At 45.7% G+C, this 20971-nt stretch overlaps 1 protein-coding gene across 1 annotated transcript in view; it reads right to left on the minus strand.

Moving 5' to 3' along the window:
- Positions 1-12195, minus strand: part of LOC310779279 (mitochondrial fission factor homolog B-like) — a 76559-nt gene extending 64364 nt beyond the window's left edge. The window contains exons 1-2 of the mRNA XM_083639801.1: positions 12119-12195; positions 8317-8546 (exon numbers count right to left, since the gene is read on the minus strand). Of these exons, the coding sequence (XP_083495927.1) occupies positions 8317-8533 (217 nt within the window). The 5' untranslated portion in view covers positions 8534-8546; positions 12119-12195. The remainder of the gene's footprint in view (positions 1-8316; positions 8547-12118) is intronic.
- Positions 12196-20971: the final 8776 nt, after the last annotated feature.

Below are 20971 nucleotides of genomic sequence, written 5' to 3' on the forward strand. Positions count from 1 at the left end.
TAATCGAATTAATTAGTTAGGACGATGTTAAAAAAATGAAAATCGTAAAATCGTTTTTTTTTTTTTTTTTTTTTTTTTTAATTTAATTTTCACTTTAACTAGGGTAAGTACGTTACGCAGGGCGGCTCTCTATCATGTACGCATGCTGCTACTTGTCCATTCTCACCGCTGTAAAGTCTCTCTAGAGGCTGTGATACTGCTACTAAAAACAGCAGCACAATGGACTTATTTCAACACCTCCGACCAAAAAGCAGCTTGTTGCACTGCCGGCTGTAGCCTACAAGATAACGATTGCCACAACACACTCACGCGCGCACACGAACACAGACATTATCACCGGACGATGAAACGTTGCCTTTACAGTTCACATAATAACAAAACAACACGTGAGGCCACCGAGTACTGATAGATTGGCTGTATTCATGGCTGCCTCAGCTGCCTCACCTGTCCCTGTGTGTCTGAATTTCCCCCTAACTGCTATCGCAGTTCCACGCATTCCTGTTGTGACTTTGTGTTATTCTAGTACAGATATAACTCCGAGCACGGGTGGTCGCTTAGACACTAATATAATTATCTCACCGAGGAACACGCAAATCCACCAGTGTCAAGTTAGCAAGCAACAGCCAGGAAGTTAAGCATAGCAGCGGCAAGCTAAAACAGGAAGTTGAGTTGTTCTACCTTCAGAGTAAAAGCGTAAATTGTCAATTATGGAAAAAAGGGGGGAAAAGAGCTCTGCAGGGCAACAAATGTTTAGAGAAGTATAATAGTATAATAAATCGAAATTGAAATCGAAAATCGGGTTTTGAGAGAAAAAATCGTCAATTTTAGTTTTAGGCAAAATCGCACAGCCCTAATAGAAGGCTCTTAACACGTTCACTGCCAATGACGAGTTGAGTCGTCAAAATAAATCCAACGGTTGACTGCCAATGACGAGTTGAGTCGTCAAACTGTTTTTTCAGTGGTTTCCACTAGCTGGCGCCCTTGGGCAATAGGTGAATGTGGATCCGACCTCTCCCGCTGCCCCGGAAGTACTCTAACAAAGATTTGTATATAAGGAAGGCGGGATCCTTTCTTCCGGGTGGGTTGAAGTAGGTTGGTTTAGATACAGAGACAGACAGCATTACATAGCGATTTATAGATAGAGAATTTCAGCAATTTAGCAATTTAGAGTCAGATTTAGAGCGAGTTGGTTAGCGTAGTTGATTTAGTTTGTAGTTGTTAGTACAGTAGTAGTGTTTAGTATAGTCTTTATAGTAGATCTTTAGTTTAGATAGTTAGTTAGCGCGTAGTTACTGTAGTTAGCTTAGCTCATTTAGCATTAGCGTTAGCGTCAGTTCGTATTTAGCATTAGCGTTAGCGTCAGTTCATTTTAGTATTTAGCGTTAGTTCAGTTTGATCGAGTTGGTAGCCGGTAGATTAGCCTTATTTCAGTTCAGTTTAGTAGCAGTAGTTGTTTTATTTCAGTTTAGTTGGGAGTGGGTGGCGTGTTTGTGCCATGCCGGGCAAACGCAAGCGGTCTTCGGCGGCCAAACGCAAGCGATCGGCGGATCAGAGATCATTGCTCGATTTATTTTCCGTACGAAATGAGCTTGTGCCGGAGACCGATTCCGAGGTCTCGGATGATGAACGGGGTGAGCCCATGCATGTCGCGGCTGCGGCTGCTGGGCTGACTGAGTCCGAGTCGAGTGACCTCACGTCTTCCCCAGACGCGGAGGATTCTGAAGAATGGGCCCCGTCCAGGAGCGAAGCTCCACAGAGCAGTGGTAAGACGATGTTTGAGATGACTTGTGTAACTTGTGTAATTACTATGACTGTACAAAAGCCAGCAGTCAGTCAATTCATTTTACTGAATTTCAGACTCTGAAGATGAGCCTGTAGCAGCCAGCTGTAGCGGTACAGCATCTGGTGCCACAGCCTCTGGTGCCAGGAAAATGGGTAAGATCACAATTCAGAATCAGGTTTATTTTCACATCACAGGTTCCAGCCAGAATTCCAGAAATTCTAGAACTCCAGAATTCAGTACCACACATATAAAAAACACTATTTTATGGTAATTATGTATTTCTATAATTTGCAGATGGAGCTGGAAGTGGGAAACGTCCTCGGCCTGCAGGTCCTGAGTGGTGTGACGTTGACTGGGAGCCAACCCACATCCCCTTCACAGCAGAACCGGGTCCTCATAGTGGTGGTGCTGCTCAACCAGTGGACTTCTTCCAGCTCTTCCTAAATGATGAGCTGCTCCAGGACATTGTAGTCCAAACTAACTTGTATGCGCAGCAGTGCATCAGTCAGGTCAGTGAGGCTCTGCCACATTCAAGGCTTGGGAGGTGGAAGGACACTACAGTGGCAGAAATCAAGAGCTTCTTGGGACTATATTTCCTCACTGGGATCGTCAAGAAGCCTGAACTGTCCATGTACTGGTCCACAAATGAACTGCTTGCTACCCCCCACTTCAACAGAACCATGTCTCGCAACCGCTTTCAACTCCTAACACGATTCCTCCATTTCAGTGACAATGATGATGTTGACGATGCAGACAGGTTGTACAAGGTCCGGCCAGTTTTGAATGACCTGTTAGAGAAGTTCAGAGCCATGTTCACACCAAGTGAAAACATCAGTATTGATGAGGGGATGCTCCTGTGGCGTGGGCGGTTGGCCTTCAAAGTGTACAACCCACAGAAACCCATAAAGTATGGGATAAAGTCGTACATCCTCTGTGACTCCCAGACAGGTTACTGCTACAGCATGAAGCCGTACTGTGGTGAGCGGTCCTCCCTAGGCGAGACGGTGGAGTTCCTCCTCGGGGACTTGGCAGGGCAGGGTTACCACTTATACATGGACAACTATTACAACTCTGTTGCAATGTGTGCACAGCTGCTGAAGTGTCAGACCCATGTCTGTGGCACTCTGAGGAGGAACAGGGGCGAGCCACCTGCTACCAAGGTTACCAACCACACCGTGAAGATGGGGGAAACGGTCATGAGCCACAATGGTGGTTCTGGCCTGGCGCGACAAACGAATCGTGAAAATGGTTTCCACTATGCACGACGACACGATGGAGACAGTGCAGGTCAGGCAGAAAGGCAGCAGAGAGAGGGTCCCACACGCAAAACCCAAGTGCGTTGTAGACTACAACAAGTACATGAATGGGGTAGACAGATTGGACCAGAACATCGCATACTATCCCTTTGCCAGGAAGACATCCAGGTGGCCATTCAAGTTTGTCATGTACATGTTTCAAATGTCTTTTTATAACGCCTTTGTTCTGTACAAAGCTAAACACCCACAGAGAAAGTGTAAAACTTTGATGGATTTCATCCTGAGTGTTGTCGGTGCATGGACCAGACCTGTGGTGGAGGAGGAGATGGGTGGGGTGGGGGAGGAGGGGGGTGGCGGGGAGGAGGTGGGGGCTGGGGTGGGGGAGGAGGTGGGGGGTGGGGGGGAGGGCAGTGACCAACCTGCAACCAGGCCGGGCCGGGCCGGGCACCATACCTGGACCCTCAAAGCAGGCTGGAGGTCAATCTAGCGGGCCATGTACTGGCCATGTATCCAGCCTCACGCAAAAAAGATGGCCCAACGAGGAGGTGTAGAGTTTGTGCAAGGAATAATCTTAGAAGCGAGACACGCTACCGTTGTGTCGAATGTGATGTCCCATTACACAGGGCTGGCTGCTATGAGGCGTACCACTCACAGAAGAACTATGCTCAGTGGCACAAGTAGGCATGGGTCGTAAAAAAAAAAAAAAAACTGCCTGTTTTTGATGCTCTTTGTTTGATTGTTTGCTAGCTAGCAGGAATACATAAAAAGCACCTGCCGATTTTCATGTAACTTTGTGGATGGGTGTAACATGGGCCAAGGAAGTACCCATTACATTTTGGAGCAGTTCTGGATTCGGTGTACGAGCCCAAACCGGTTTGATCACGAACCGAAAAAAACTATAAAAAAAAAAAAAAACTATAAAAAAAAAAAAAGCTGAGTGACCTGTGGTCTGCTCTTGTTTTGTATTTATTTTGACATTTATTTATTTTATTATTGTATTATTCCTCCATTATTGAAAACAACTATTGTTCAGATGTCTGATGTCTCACTGATGCCACAAAATAAATGGTTAAAGTGACTGTTCTGCCTGTTTGATTGAATTTCACAAAACTGCATTTTTCTCAGCTTTCCTTCTCAGACGCTGAAACCATGCTGTATTCAACGGCTAATATCTACATAACTACTAACTCTACAAACTAACTCTTTTAGACAGAGAAAGCACACATTCTATTAGTTATTTTGAGATATTTTGTGTTCACAAAATCATAGCAGAAAAGAATCCTTGGCTCTTGTAAAATGAGCCAGAATCCTCAAAAAAAACCTTGGCAGAACCTACCTACAGTATTGAAAAAACGGCTGGCAGTGAATGTGTTAAGAAGCATCTTAACTGGAGCTGTCCACCATCTCGATGTGAGAGGTCCTCTGCGGCCCACTTGATGGCACTCTGAGCCCACCAGTGGGCCACGACCCAGTGGTTGAGAAACACTGTTGTAGAATAACCTAATCATGGTCATGTTAAACAAGAACTTCTTCTATTAAACATTATTTATTTCAGACATGGACTGCAGTTCAAATTGCTTTATATACACAGCATACAACAAAATTGCGAGAAACACTACAGAATTTAAGCAACCTTGGGTTCTGTGAAAGGTGCTATATAAATCCACAACATTACAAAAGGAATCCATTCTGATTAGAGCGATATAGCCTACGGTAAAACATTTAAAACACAAGTAACCATACATAGAGGGGAGATTTTCAAGTGTTCCCCAATTTTAAACACTAAAGGGTGCATGAAAGAAAGGAAAAAGGGAAAAACACAAGAGGAACAGTGGACACAAGTATCTCTTTTTACCTGACGCGGCTGGATCTGCCAGTGTTTTGTCATTAAGAAGGTGTTAAGAATGCCCCAGACCCTTCTTACAAACCTTCTTAACGAAAGATCATCTTAGCGCTAAGAAGCTTTTGGGAAACGCAGCCTTCTTAACGGAAGATAATTGGAAGATAATTTTAGGCTAAGAAGCAATCGGGAAACACGTTGGCTTCGTTGGCTTCTTACGGGAGCCTTAAGAAGGGTCAAAGAAGCTTCTTAGCGCTAAGAAGCTTTTGGGAAACGCATGCCTTCGTAAAGAAGCAATTGGGAAACGCGTTTGCTTCTCAAGGGGGCCTTAAGAAGGGTTAAATTATGGCTCAATTCCACCACATTTAACAGCCCTGCACAGCTCGTCCCCACTCGGCTCTAATCGTTTCGGCTCGATGGACGTTTTGCTTCCACCGCAGATCATCTGCCCCCACCCACCCCCGCCCCCGCATAGTAGGCTATAACATAACGTTACAATTAAATCCATCCACAGAACTTTTAAACTGAAATACTGGTGCCTCTAAATGACCTACAGTGTACATGGGCGAATCTGACAATCGGCCAGGAGAATGGATATCACTTTGTAGTTAGTCAAACTCAGGCATGCGCTGCGCTGCGCGCGGACGGAAGAGGCGCAACAGAGTGAAGCCTGCCCTGTACCCCGCGGCCTCTCACCAGGCAAGACCGCGGCTTCACCAAACACCCGCTGCGGCCTAGCGGAGCGCTGCAGCTCAACTAACGACAGGAGCTTGCTGAGCAGCGGACTTTTTTCACTCTGAAAACAATTGAAACCACCGCCACGACTTTATTTCACCAGAGGCGAAGGCAGCAACACAAAGACTGATGGAAATAACATAACAGAAGAGAATGTAAGCCCACTAAACTGGTATGCAGCGCATTGACAGTCAGTAGATAGAGTAAACACGATTCTGCCTGGCCAATCAGTCGTCTACAATGTTTTCACGTCACCGTATGAACCCGGGTTGACAGAATAGAACCTCGACAAAGCAGGTACGAAAAATAGCACGACTCGACCCCAATACAACCCGGGCTGGGACAGTTTAAACCGGTGGGATGAGACAATTTATCGAGTCGAGCGGAGCGGGATAGCGCTACTACCTGCGGTGGAAATGAGCCATTAGCTTCTTAGCGCAAAGAAGCTTTTGGGAAACCCAGCCATTATGGAAATGATCAAAAAAAATTTTTTATAGACATTACACTTTCTAGACAGGTGCAGGAACCATCTTCTCTGGAGCCACCTGTGCAGGTGAGCCTGTCAGTAGGATCTTTACAGGAATTCTCAAGTTAAATTCAATACCTTTTAAGACTTTTTTTAATACCCTTTCAATATATTTTAAGACCCCAACGTCACTTTCGTCACATCAGCAATAGGGTAGTCTCGCTGGCCAGCCTCCTCTCCCTTCCGTCCGAGGAATCTGGCGCCGCAGGTCTCCATTAGTGGGATTGCGATGGGCGGCGCTTAGCGGCAGTGCCCTTGGAAAATAGTTTCAAACAATCCAACTTGCCGTTTTCAGCGGGTAGCAACGAACTAGCGTGTAGGTTTCTGCCGTTAGCTTGCTAGCTATTTAGCGTCGTTGTTTTCACTGCTGCGGCAGGGCACTATTTACAGCGACACACAGGGAGGAGGGAGCAGAAGCCGCTCCGATTGACATGTTCGGAGCCAATGACAGAGCTTGTAATAAGCCGGGAGCGGACATCCGGCAGCGACTGAAACAGTCGCTCCAATGGGAGAGCAGAGTAGAGCAGGGGAAGGTTTATCCCAGTTATGGAGACCTGCGGCGCCAGACTCCTCAGACGGAAGGGAGAGGAGGCTGGCCTGCGAGACTAGCAATAGAGTGAATCACAAGTTTCATCACGATACAATATTATATACGGTAGATTATTTTGGCAATGATACCATTTATTTGCTGATATCACAAAGTCTGCCACAATATGATTTAGATTAAATTCAGGGGTCTGCGATGGATATGAGACAATAGCATATATACGTATGCCCATATAACACAATCAGCACAATAGCTATAAAAAAAATTTGGGATGGGACCGATCCGATCCAATATCGGTATCTGGTGCCGATACTGACGTAATTCACACATCGGAAATTGCCGATCCATGTGCCATGGGGATCAGAACTGAACAAAATGTGGATCGGGGCATCCCTACAAAATTGTATACCTCATCAAATGGCAATTAAGAGTTTTTATACTTTTAAAAGGGCCTTAATTTTCCCTAAATGGATTTATCAATTTCCAATCAATACTTCTCAAGACCCTGCGGATACCCTGGTCAGGGATGTTTTTTGTTTGTTTGTTTGTTTGTTTTTTCCTGGTCAGGGATGTGCATGCTGTAGGAGGAGGTCTGAACCTACCTGTGTAGGTCAGTCTGTCAGGGATGTGCATGCTGTAGGAGGAGGTCTGAACCTACCTGTGTAGGTCAGTCTGTCAGGGATGTGCATGCTGTAGGAGGAGGTCTGAACCTACCTGTGTAGGTCAGTCTGTCAGGGATGTGCATGCTGTAGGAGGTGTGAACCTACCTGTGTAGGTCAGTCTGTCAGGGATGTGCATGCTGTAGGAGGAGGTCTGAACCTACCTGTGTAGGTCAGTCTGTCAGGGATGTGCGTAGGATGGTATGAACCTACCTGTGTAGGTCAGTCTGTCAGGGATGTGCATGCTGTAGGAGGAGGTCTGAACCTACCTGTGTAGGTCAGTCTGTCAGGGATGTGCATGCTGTAGCAGGTGTGAACCTACCTGTGTAGGTCAGTCTGTCAGGGATGTGCATGCTGTAGGAGGTGTGAACCTACCTGTGTAGGTCAGTCTGTCAGGGATATGCATGCTGTAGGAGGTGTGAACCTACCTGTGTAGGTCAGTCTGTCAGGGATGTGCATGCTGTAGGAGGTGTGAACCTACCTGTGTAGGTCAGTCTGTCAGGGGTGTGCATGCTGTAGGAGGTGTGAACCTACCTGTGTAGGTCAGTCTGTCAGGGATGTGCATGCTGTAGGAGGTGTGAACCTACCTGTGTAGGTCAGTCTGTCAGGGGTGTGCATGCTGTAGGAGGTGTGAACCTACCTGTGTAGGTCAGTCTGTCAGGGGTGTGCATGCTGTAGGAGGTGTGAACCTACCTGTGTAGGTCAGTCTGTCAGGGATGTGCATGCTGTAGGAGGAGGTCTGAACCTACCTGTGTAGGTCAGTCTGTCAGGGATGTGCATGCTGTAGGAGGTGTGAACCTACCTGTGTAGGTCAGTCTGTCAGAGATGTGCATGCTGTAGGAGGAGGTCTAAACCTACCTGTGTAGGTCAGTCTGTCAGGGATGTGCATGCTGTAGGAGGAGGTCTGAACCTACCTGTGTAGGTCAGTCTGTCAGGGATGTGCATGCTGTAGGAGGAGGTGTGAACCTACCTGTGTAGGTCAGTCTGTCAGGGATGTGCATGCTGTAGGAGGGGGGCGGCGGCTCCTCGGGCCTCCTGCGGGGCTCCGCCCCCTCCTCCCACCGCTGCCCTGCCCCCACACTCAGCCGCTCGGGGACCACCATGTTCTTGTTGATGGTCTCCATGTAGACCGGGTCCCGGCCCGGGTGCCCAGACATGTCCCCCGGGAACGGAGTATAGGAGCCCATCCTCTGAAGCAACCTGGACACAGAAAGACTTACTTCAGTACGTACAGATTCAGTTAGCTGCACTGCTACAATCACAATGTATCATGTGACCTCATTTCTTAGCTGGGTGCACAAAAGATTTGTCTCCTCTGTATAGAGCGCCAAAGTCACGCCCTCTTCTCGGTTTGCCGTCCACACAGGGATTTCATCCGCCACTAATTTTTCCATAGACATTTTGTGAAATGCTTATGAAAACAGTTTTACTTGGTCAAATCAAGTGATTCAGCCATATTTAGAATTAGGAGAGACCATATACAGTAACAGTTCACTCTGAAGGAAAAAATATATAATTTTTGGCCGGTGTGTGCGCTATAAAAAGGGTCACACCTCCTTATGGTTTACTGCACCCTGACGAAGGCACTTTCGCCGAAACATGTTGGTGTAACCATTAAAACACAGCAGAGGAGATTTTGAGTGTGCGACTTCTTTTCTTTATGTTACTTTGAATGTTCATTAGTCTGCACCTCTTCAAACTTTTTGGGTGTGCTCCACTCTATATACTTTGAAATGCTCTCATCCTGGACCAAAGACCTTGAAATTTGACCTTGAAATGAAATTTTGGGGTTGGTTGAAAATGTGTGAGAATTACATGGCCTCAAAGTCAATTGCATCATTTTACCATTGATTTTAATGTTAATTTTGCACAAAAACAACTTTTTTGGGACCTCCAGCCATCTACCCCCAAAAACATCATGAATTCCCTGTATGTTAGGCATCCATCCTGGAGTCAAGGCTTAAAATTTGTAGTTTCTACTGTGTTTGGCTATTTCCCCCATTTCAACCAGTTATGGCACGGCAATCATGCAGTTCACATAAAATGTATGGGAAATAGATCCCTATGCCAAATATGGGGAAATGGTGGAAAACTGAATTTGACAGTGCAAACTATTTGAAGCCTTTACTCCAGAATGAATGCCTAAGACCAGGGATTTCATGTTTTTGGGGGAAATGGCTGGGACTCCTAAAAAAGCAAAAAGGCACTTTTTTGATTTTCGACTCTGAGCCATTTCCCCCCAAAAACATGAAATCCCTGGTCTTAGGCACTCATTCTGGAGCAAAGGCTTCAAATTAGTAGTTTTCACTTTCACTTTCACATAATGGCATTGGCAACTGCATGTAGTTGCCATATCTCACCACTAGATGACCCCCCAAGCCAAAACTTGGAAGAGAGTGAAACCCAGTGGAAACTACCAATTTGAACCCTTTAGTCCACAATGAATGCCTAAAATCAGAGAATTCATGATTTATTTATTCTGCACTTGTTTTGCTGTTTTCCATGTAAAAAGGCCTTTTTGTATGCTTTTCAATTGGGGAATTCTCCTTCAATCTAACCCTGCAAAAAAAACTGTTCCAGCCAATCTGGAACCAATCCAGCGACCAGGCTGGTATGCAAACTCAGGGACCTGGGACTAAACACAGCGATGTGCGACTGGATCCTGGACTTCCTGACAGACCGCCGCCAGGTGGTGAGGGTGGGCCTACTATGGGCTCCTATGCTGACCATCAGCATAGGAGCGCCCCAGGGGTGCGTCTCCAGCCCCTTCCGGTACGACCTCTACACCCACGACTGCGTGGCGACTCAAACTTCAAACACCATCGTGAAGTTTGCAGACGACACAGCAGTCGTGGGGCTGATCTCGGGGGGCGACGAGACGGCCTACAGAGAGGAGGTGAGGGTCCTGGAACAATGGTGCCAGGACAACCACCTCTCCCTGAACGTCTCCAAGACCAAGGAGATCATTGTGGACTACAGGAGAGGGGGGGGCGCACACCCCCCAATCACCATCAACGGCACAGTGGTGGAAAGGGTGGACAGCTTCAAGTACCTGGGAGTCAACATCCACCAGGACCTGACCTGGGCCGGCCACACCGCCACTGTTGTCAAAAAGGCCCAACAGCGAATACACGGACTCAGGCGCCTGAAGAAATTTGGGCTAAGGAAAGAAATCCTCACAGACTTCTACAGAGGCACCATTGAAAGCCTGCTGACTGGCTGCTTCACCACCTGGTACGGGAACTGTACCACCATGGACCGCAGGGTGCTACGGAGGGTGAGGCGCGCGGCCCAGCACGTAACAGGATGTGAGTTGCCAGAACTGCATGAACTGTATAACCAGCGGTGCCTCAGGAGGTCCCTGAAGATCATCAAAGACACAAACCATCCCCACAACAGCCTGTTCTCCCTGCTACCCTCAGGGAGGAGATACAGGGTTCCAATAGCACGCACAAATCGCTTGAGGAACAGTTTCTTCCCGCAGGCCACGAGACTCCTTAACATACGCAAATAGTGTAGTAGCCGTACCGTACCGTACTGCAGCTGCTACCATTATGTATGCCTAATGTTTAATTGTATGTTTAACAAGGTACATGCTATTTGCACCTGTATGTCAAATACGTCGAACTTAAAATGTCTGAACACGTCTAACGTATGCACAATGCCTAATGTTTAATTGTATGTTTAATAAGGTACATGCTATTTGCACTGCATGTCAAATACGTCGAATTTAAAATGTCTGTCTAACGTATGCACATGACATGTGCACCTATGTGCAATGAATATGCCACTGACTTGTCTTATCGCTATTCTGCCTTCTGCCTTATTGCCTATTGCTGCTTAGTATTGCTTATTGATGCCTATTTCTTATTGCTCATTGCTTGTTGCCTATTTGTACTATGTCGTAAACGGAGTCCACAGCACAAGAATTTCACACGTGATACTTGTACCATGGAGTGACAATAAAAATCTTGAATCTTGAATCTTTGACATAGCCCAGGCTAGGCTATGATAATCACCCCAAGAAAAATCCACTTTGCATTTATGGGAAGGACATTTTTGTGTGTTTTTAAGTGTACTTTTTACTGTACTGTACTGTACTGTACTGTACTGTACTGTACTGTACACTGCCATTTGAGGGGTTAAAATTCTGACTAAGTATGACATGTTGGTATGAGGTATGAAGTTACCAATGAGAAACAATGGGAAAAAAAGTAACGTTACAGTAGGCTACAGAGATGATTATAGACCTCTAACTATTATGACTTCAGTCTGCTGGGCTGATCAGGACAAACTGTTACCAAACAGATGTAACGCCCTTCACATTAACATGTTTGGGAAATCATTATGTCTCTTTTTGGTTTTGACAAATATTTCAGTCAAACTCTTCTCTCTATTTAACAAAACCTAACATTAGCCCAGTAACCATTATCAACCAAAAACTTTAATGTAACGTCCCAAAATCGGCGGTGTTTGCTCCACATGTGCCATTTCCATTCACTATTTTCAATTCTATATCATCATGATTTGCATAAAAACAGTCTATGATGAAAACCTATGTTGGCTAGCTAACGTTAGCTAGCTAGCTAGCAACAGGTTGCTAACATTAGGTGACGTTAACTAAGTTACCAAACAAACTCACGAGGTGACGTGACATCATGACATGACATGACATGACATGACATGACATGACATGGGACAATAAGCGTAACATTAGTTTGTCTCTGAATGTTATGGAAAGGTTAGTTAAATCAGGTAACTCAACAACAAACCTGTCGGTCACGGTGTCAAACCGGCTGCCTGTCAGTGTCAGTGGCTTCGCTTTGCTAACAACAAACAGCTCCAACGGTAGCTAGTCGCTAGCTGACTGTTGCTGGCGCTGCCTTCAAGTACTGACAGAAACGTCGTAATTTGGGAGTGTCCATCGACATTTACTAGTTGACAATTTGAATAGGTTAATTATTATTTAGGTCAGTGGGTTAATTACAGACGGAGCGGATATTATCGTACCAGCATAGAGATATTTGAAGATGACGGGGAAATGTAACATTATTGTTGTGTTGTATGAAGAAGAACGAGACTAGCAAGCAGCATAGCGTTAACAAGACGAGAGGTTATTTTACTGAACTATTCCAAGACAATTGCAGTGTGCATGTACATTCAGCCTAGTCTAGTAGTAGGGTGATACTGCCACCTACTGGGATGATATAGGAATGCATTTACAAGGCTATACCTATCCCTCTCTGACATCCTGACAATAAAAAACTAAAACAACAGCTTCAACCCAACACATCAATAGTTTTTTTTTTTTTTTTTTTTTTTTTTTTTTTAATGAAAAAACACCCCTAGAGTCTGCGAGAGCGGGGGCGGAAGATGACTCACCTATGGTTGACACGGTTATTGACTCTGGAACGGACTTGACTATGAGTAGGGAAAACATGTCAGTGGAAGCCACTAGTTCAGATGTAGATGGGAAGAAGCGTCAGGTTTGCTTGTGTGGCTGGCAGAAGGTAACAACTTTGAGGGGCCTTAGAATCCATCAAGGCAGGAAGAGGTGCTTGGTAGAGGGAACACAGGGACCCCGCATTGATAATTATTTCTTAAGAAGTTTATCAAGTCAGTCGGGTGAAGTCCAGCGACAGGAAGTAACCCACAGCTCGCAGGACATCAGCACCCCTGATGTTGAGGCAGGTCCTAGCACAGAGGAAAGCAGAGAGGCCAACCAGCCAAAAAGGGAGAAGATTAGCGGTCAGAAGCCTAGAGTTAAGTGGCCAGGTGCAGCGGAAAGTAGGAAGTGGGAAGATATCAATAGTGATTTGGTTAGGATGTTAGAGAAGCTTAAAGGAACTGCTGAGAGTAAGTTGGAGAAAATGGGAGATTGTATTTATGATTATGGTAAGGAAAGGTTTGGCGTCTTTGAGAAAAGGAAGAAACTAGAGGGTGAGGTAGTTAAATCTAGGCGCCAACAAGAGATAGATAGACTTATCCAGGAGAGAAGACAGCTTAAGAGGCAGTGGAGGAAAGCTACAGAGGTTGAGAAGGAAGGCATTGATTGCTTGCAGTCAGATGTGAGGGAGCGGTTGGCAGTTTTAAGAAGAGCAGAGAGCATTAGGAAAAATAGGAAAAAGAAAGAGAGAGCTAGAATAGCATTCTATAAGGATCCATTTAGATTTGTGAAGTCATTGTTTAGTAAGGAAAATAATGGTAGCCTTATGGTACCTAAGCAGAAGCTTGAGGAATATTTGGAGGAGGTTCACAAAGATAGGGAAAAGTTTAGAGAGATGACAGTCCCAGCTGATATTCCACCTATTGGTGAAATAGAGAGCCAGTGTGATGATAGCCCACCAAGGTGGAAAGAAGTTCAAGAAGTAGTGAGACGTGCAAGGGCCTCTTCAGCCCCGGGTCCTAATGGAATCCCCTACCGGCTGTATAAGAGTGCTCCAGATGTGTTGCAGTTTCTATGGAAGCTGATGAAGGTAGTCTGGAAGAAGCAGGTTATTCCTAAGGCGTGGCGCAGAGCAGGGGGAATCTTCATTCCTAAAGAAAGGGACTCGTTAGAGATAAGTCAGTTTAGACCTATCAGTCTACTTAATGTTGAAGGGAAGGTTTTCTTTAGTGTTGTGGCACAGAGGCTGTCTAGTTACCTAGAAAAGAATAGGCTAATAGATACTTCGGTGCAAAAGGCTGGAATTCCCGGCTTCTCCGGGTGCTTAGAGCACACCAGCATGATCTGGCACCAAATCCAGTCGGCTAGGCATGAGAAGAGAGACCTGCATGTAGTATTCTTGGACCTGGCTAATGCTTTCGGGTCAGTGCCGCATAGTCTGTTATGGGAGGCCTTTGATTTCTTTAGAGTGCCAGGTAGTATAAAGAGCTTAGTTAAAGCCTACTTCTTAGATATTCAACTCTGCTTTACCACAGCAGAGTATACTACAGCTTGGCAGCAGCTGGAGATAGGCATTATGGCAGGGTGTACAATTTCCCCATTAGCTTTTACCATGGCAATGGAGATCATTATTAGGGCTTCAAAATGGGTAGTGGGTGGAGAAAGGTTGCAGGGAGGGCTGCGGCTCCCTCCAATTAGGGCATACATGGATGACATGACGACTATGACGTCAACCGCTCCATGTACTAGCAGATTGTTGGATAAGTTAAATAGTAATCTGCAGTGGGCTAGAATGAAAGTGAAGCCAAGTAAGTCCAGGAGTATTTCAATCATTAAAGGGAGGGTAGTAGGTAAGAAGTTTGTTATAAATGATGAGGTAGTGCCTACAGTGTTAGAGAAACCAGTCAAGAGTTTGGGAAGATGGTATGATGCAAGTCTCAGTGATAAGGGACAGTTTGAGGAGGTGAGGCAGGAAATGATTCAAGATATTTCAAGTATAGACAAGTCAGGGCTCCCAGGAAAGTTAAAGTTGTGGTGTTTGCAGTTTGGATTGTTGCCTCGGTTTATGTGGCCACTGACAGTGTATGAGGTTCCCCTTTCAAAGGTAGAAAAGCTAGAAAGGATTATTAACTCATTCATTAGAAAATGGCTCGGAGTCCCACGCTGCCTAAGCAGTGTAGCCTTATATGGGAAAGGCATATTGGAATTGCCATTATCTAGCCTGACAGAGGAGTTCAAGTGTGCTAAGGTTAGACTGGAAATGACTCTGACTCAGTCAAAGGATCCAGTGGTTAGGAGTGTAGCGCCCACAGTTAAAACAGGGAGGAAGTGGAACCCAAAGGAGGCAGTACAGCAAGCACAGTCAGCTCTTAGACACAGGGATATCATAGGTCAGGTGCAGCATGGGCGTGGAGGCTTAGGGTTGTGCATAGGGAAACCTGTGTGGAACAAGGCATCAGTAATAGAAAAGAGGAAGATGGTAGTTGAAGAAGTACATAGGCAAGAGGAGGCAGTAAGATGTACTAAGGCAGTGTCGCAGGCAAAGCAAGGACAGTGGGTGAACTGGGAGAGTGTAGAGAAGAGAAAGTTGAAGTGGAGAGAGTTGTGGAGCATGGAGGCCAGTAGAATTAGATTTATTCTAGGGGCTACTTATGATGTGCTGCCATCTCCCCAGAACTTAAATCAGTGGTTGGGCGAGGGTGGTGCCTGCCCGTTGTGTTCTAGTGTATGTACACTGAGGCATATACTGTCAGGCAGGGGCGTTTCTAGGTCCTGAAGACATTGGGGGCTTTAGCCAGGTACCCCGACGGGGAGGGGGGGAAAGGGGGGGGGCTCCCACTTAAAAAAAATTGGTTTTTCCAATCCGTAAATACCCATGTTGTGAGTCATTTGAGATGAATACAGAAGAACAAGATTAGTGGGTCTCAAAGTGAGGTCCAGGGACCACCAGAGGTCCTTGATAGCAAGGCCGGATTAACCATAGGGCAACCGGGGCAGGTGCCCCGGGGCCCTCGGGGTGAAGGGGCCCTCCAAAAAAAAAAATTTTTTTTTTTTTTTTTTTTTTTTTGGAGGGCTCATGTTGGGCTCCACAGAACTATGACACAAATCTAAGACCAATCAGGACAAAATAAAATGTGTTTCCAAGAAGATTAAGTCTGATGATTTAGTCTCATTGGATGCCTGTGGGCAAGTGGTGACCAGGGGCGCGGGAAGTGGGGGTGCTTGTGGTGCTGCGGCACCCTCTGCTGTTTTGTATTGGAAATGTAATGTCAATTATTTTTTCATCATTGTAAAGCCACAGCACAGTGAAGAGGATATTAATGTGAAGATTAGCCTCTTCCTTTTGCTCTCAGAGTGCATCAGATTCATGCATTTTACTTTAAAATGTACAAAATTTCTTTGTCCAGGGGGGGCACAGCCCCCCCTAGAAACCCCCCAGTCAGACTAATATCTTTATCCTGCTGGTGCTACCTCTTTGCAAAGCCTAGAATTGCCTATGACTGAGTGAGAAACTGAATCTCAGAAACGGAATAATAACATAACAGTATAATACTAATGTTAATTTAAAATTAGATATTCCTCTAAATATGGCGAAAAAACATCCAAACATCCGGACGATGGGTAGGGGGGCCCCTGGGAGCTTCAGTGCCCCGGGGCCCCTGGGGTGTTAATCTGGCTCTGCTTGATAGGGTTCTGGCGGGAGTCCACTTAGCAAATTCATGAATTGATAAATGTCAGCATTAGCCTCTTTCACTTACAAGAAGTTCTCACAACCTCCCCTCCTCATCCTCTGGTCTGGTCTCCTCAACTCTCCTCTCCTCTCCTCTCCTCTGCTGTGGTCTGGTGTCCTCTGTTTTGCTCTGCTCCACTCCCCTCAGGCTGAGATGAGAAAAAAACAAACAGAAAATATCAGTAGGCTATGCAGGACCAAATTATCAGTTACTATTGTCATAGTGTGTCATTACATAATGTTTCTGCTTCACTCCTCACCACCTCCTCTCCACATGAGCTCATCATCTCACTATGAAATTATTCACACAAATGACATGCATCAACATGCACAGCATCACAGTAGCTACAACTATGAAATGATCTTGTTATTTAGTTGTTTAGTTGTGAAGATATTTTCTGAGATAAATGGGCCTTGATGCTCAAGGCCCATTTATCTCAGAAAATATCTTCACACAGAATATTATTAACATACAACCTACCAGGGGCCGCGGAAGGCTGTTCAAGTAGGTCGGGCTCAACCGCAAAAATTAGACTAGACTACATCAGACAACAATATGAAACGTTTTGAAGTTTACTCCATTAGTTAAATGAAGCTTATTATCGGAGACAGGTGAGTTTAGGCTATTTGCATAGGGCCGTGCGGCGCTGTCCCTGCAACTGAAATGGAGCGGAGTTGTGGTTATAGCCTATATCAATCCGATTCCGATATCAATCAATGAATTAATCAAGCATCACTTCGATTCAGCCTCGTGGTTTAAATAGTGCTACTACTACTTTGCGAACAGGAGGGATAGAATAATACACATCAAAGTAGTGAAACACAAAAAAGCACCAGCTGATGCTGCACCTCGGCAACACACACTTTCTCCCCTCTCTCCTCCTCCACACACACGCCAGACTCACCATATCTTTCTCTCTCTATCTCTTTACATTCTGCCGAAGAACTGCGTCCTCTTGTCGTTGCTCTGGACGAACTCCCTTGCAATCACCGAAACATCCACTTTGTCCAAATAGTCCTTGTGTGTATGGCAGCACATCAGGCTATTAAGTCTTTTTTGTGTCATTGTTGATCGCATATCAAGTCAAGTCAAGTTTATTTATATAGCCCTAATTCACAAGCATGTCTCAGAGGGCTTCACAGAAAGTATGTCTAGCTGATTCTAGCTAACACAACAGTAACAAGAATATACAGAATAAAGATAACATTTGAACAATTGATAATATAGAAAATATAGAAATGAAGAGAGAGCAGACCTCTCGGCGCTGGCAGACGACACGGGGATTGTATAAAACAACTTTAACAGTTTGTGTACATCTGGCAGGAGTGTTTGTGCCACAGGTGTATTGTTCATTGCTGACACAACAGATGACACGATTAGGGGTTTGCCTGCTTCCTCCTCGCCCTCCTCGAAAAGCTTGATTGTGTCTGGCAACATATCAAGCTGTGTGCCGAGAGAGTCAACATTAAAATCCTTCTCGTAGAGACACAGAATAGCAGACGGGAAACCGACCTTTTCCCCTTCAGCTGCAGACAGAATCAGGCGCTCCAGGGCAGCTGCCACATGCAAGTCTCTCTGCACAAAACGACGGTCCAACTCCCCAAAAGTAGGTCGGGCTCAAGCCCGGGCTCCGCGGCCCATGCGTCAAGTAGCGTAGATATAACATCACTACGTCCGCTCTAAGTTTCAAAATAAAAGTACCATATGATACAAAAACGGCACCATCAGAATTTAGGTTTACAGGAAGCGTGTACCTTAATAAAATACCTTCACAGGAGTTACTGGGGGGGTTCGTAGACTCTGACTGAGTTGGTTTCTTCCATGATGCGTCATCATGGGAAAAACCAACTCGACGGGGGAAAGAGGGGGGTTTCGCTGCAAGCACTGACTTGAGAGGCTGTTCATAACCTCCGGGGCTAGGAAAAAAACATCCGGGGCTCTAGACCCGGAAGCCCAGGGCTGGCGACGCCCATGCTGTCAGGGTGTAAGGTCAGTCTCTCCCAGGGGCGATACACCTGGCGTCACAACCAGGTGTTGAAATGTTTGGCAGCTGCAGTTGAGGAAAAGCGGCTAGAAGTAAATTCTCTAGTTGCTAGCAAAGAGACTAGACAGATCAAATTTGTACGTGAGGGAGAAAAGATTAGACCAATTAAGGTCAGGCACAAGTTAGGGCAGCTAAGTGTAGGTGGAGCCTGGGAAATGAGGGTTGACTTGAATGAACAGCTAGTCATCCCAGCATATATAGTTAGCACCCGGCTACGTCCGGACTTGTTACTGTGGTCTGAGGTAGAGAAGAGAGTTTATTTTATCGAACTCACAGTCCCGTGGGAAGATCGAGTTGAGGAGGCTTATGAGCGCAAGAAAGCTAGGTATGCTGAAATGGCAGCAGAGGCAGAGCAGCGAGGTTGGAGGGCTCGAGTGCGGCCTGTAGGGGGTCAGCTCGCCATTCCGAAGTGTCGGCATTCCGATCATTGACTTCTATGCTTTCGGAGAGGCGGCCCTTTTTATCTCCAAAAAATGTTTCGCCGAGAGGTTAGGTTGTGGGGAGGTTAGGCTTAGGTGTGGGGGGTGGGAGAGGTTAGGTTTAGGGTTAGGGTCTGGGGGAGGGTTCTTTCGCAATGGCGAGACAGATCTCAATTTTGCCGGAATGCCGGTATTTCGGAGTGCCGACATTTCGGAATGCCGAGGTGTCCCCGCGGCCTGTAGAGGTGGGCTGCCGTGGTTTTGTGGCAAAGTCCGTTATTGCCCTACTAACTGAGTTGGGCATTCGGGGAAGGAGCCTGAAACTTGCGGTTAGCAACATGTCTCGGGCAGCAGAACGAGCAAGTGAATGGCTGTGGATAAGGAGGAAACATGCTAGCTGGGGAGCTCGCTAAGGTAAAATTGATTGTTTGTTGTTGGTCATGATTAACGGTCCGCATCAACAGGGCTGAATCATTGACGGTGGTGGTGTAGTTAGGGATTGTTTGTTGTTGGTCATGATTGACGGTCCGCATCAACAGGGCTGAATCATTGACAGTGGTGGTGTAGTTAGGAATGTCATACCGAACCGACCTGGATAGCTAGGCTTAGATAGTGAGGTAATATGCAGTTGTGCGGTGGTAGCATGGAGGGGGGTGTTTCCAGGATGCTGGATTACACCGTTAAGCCTTCTTGAGGTGTCGTGGCCTAACTTAACGAAACATCGGTGAAGGAAGGTGCCCACTTGAAAACCCCAATGACATGCTTCATACTGCTGTTGGCTAGGGTAGGTAATTGATGATTTGTGTCTTGTTTATTAGTTTGTTAGCCTGTTAGCTTGTTTTATTCTGGATTGGGCTTCTAAATGTGTTTTTCCTCGGATTTTGGCACAAGGGATAGTAACATCTTGTCCTGTGTATTAATTAATACCAACTATGACTTATCAGCAATTACAAACTGAATTTAGCTTCTGAATATCACAGTATTCGCTATGCAAAATAGAGAGTATCAAATGGAAACTTAAACTGAATTTCCCGATATTTAAAGTCGAGCTGAACCCAAAAATGACTTGTTTTCTTTTAGTTCAAATACCTGGGTATGCAGTGCACCTATTTAATGATGTATGCAAAAAAAAAATCACAAAAATCTAATTCCTTTAGTTTTTCACACTTTTTCACATCAAAAGTTCATTTTTCAAGATTTCATTGATAACACTAATCTACAGTTTGCTGACGTCACCTAGTACTATCACATTTCTACCCCAGTTCAACCAATCATATCACGACATGCAGCTGTCAATCAAATCTTCATTTCAGGATAATTTTATCTTCCAAATGAAGTAGAAAATGGCGCCTAGTGCCTGTCATCTGGCAGAATTCCTATCCCATAAACTAACTACTAACTTGGCCAATTGCATGAAACATGAACAAAAAACAAAAACTATCATCTCTAAGAATGCAAAGAAATGTAACTGGCTCGTTAAAACGTGCATTCCAGGAATATCGTATTTACAGAAATAGCGTAAAAGGCGCGCGCTTGAGAGCGTGGTATAGTCAGGGGTCTCCCCTCGGAGATTTCAGGCGGGCGGGCAGCATCCATGCATCGGATTGTCCACTGGCTCCGCATGAAGCAAGTGGCTGCCTGGTACCCCGCGGATCCCACTCGCGTAGCACGACAACACGCTGAATCCCACTCGATTTGGGGGTGGAACACGCCATGATTGACCAATGCCAAAGCCAGTCGACAGAATTGTCAAATCAAATCCTCGACACCAGGGGCATGGCTAGCCCTGGGCTTCCGGGGCTAGAGCCTCGGATGTTTTTCTCCTAGCCCCGGAGGAAATGAAATGTCCAAAATCATTTTTGTTTGAGCAATAACATTGTTGGAACGGTTCTTTTATTTGGTGTCACTGTCACTTTAAGGCCAGCTTGTGGTTAAACCCTGTGAGTTCACGCGAGATCTTAAACAGGAAGAGAACGCCAACGTGACTGAAGGATTCGGGGTCATCCCTATGTTCCCCGGGTTCTATATTCCCCGGGTTCTATATT

This window comes from Poromitra crassiceps (genome assembly GCF_964638095.1).
Source record: "Poromitra crassiceps genome assembly, chromosome: 1".
NCBI lineage: Eukaryota > Metazoa > Chordata > Actinopteri > Beryciformes > Melamphaidae > Poromitra > Poromitra crassiceps.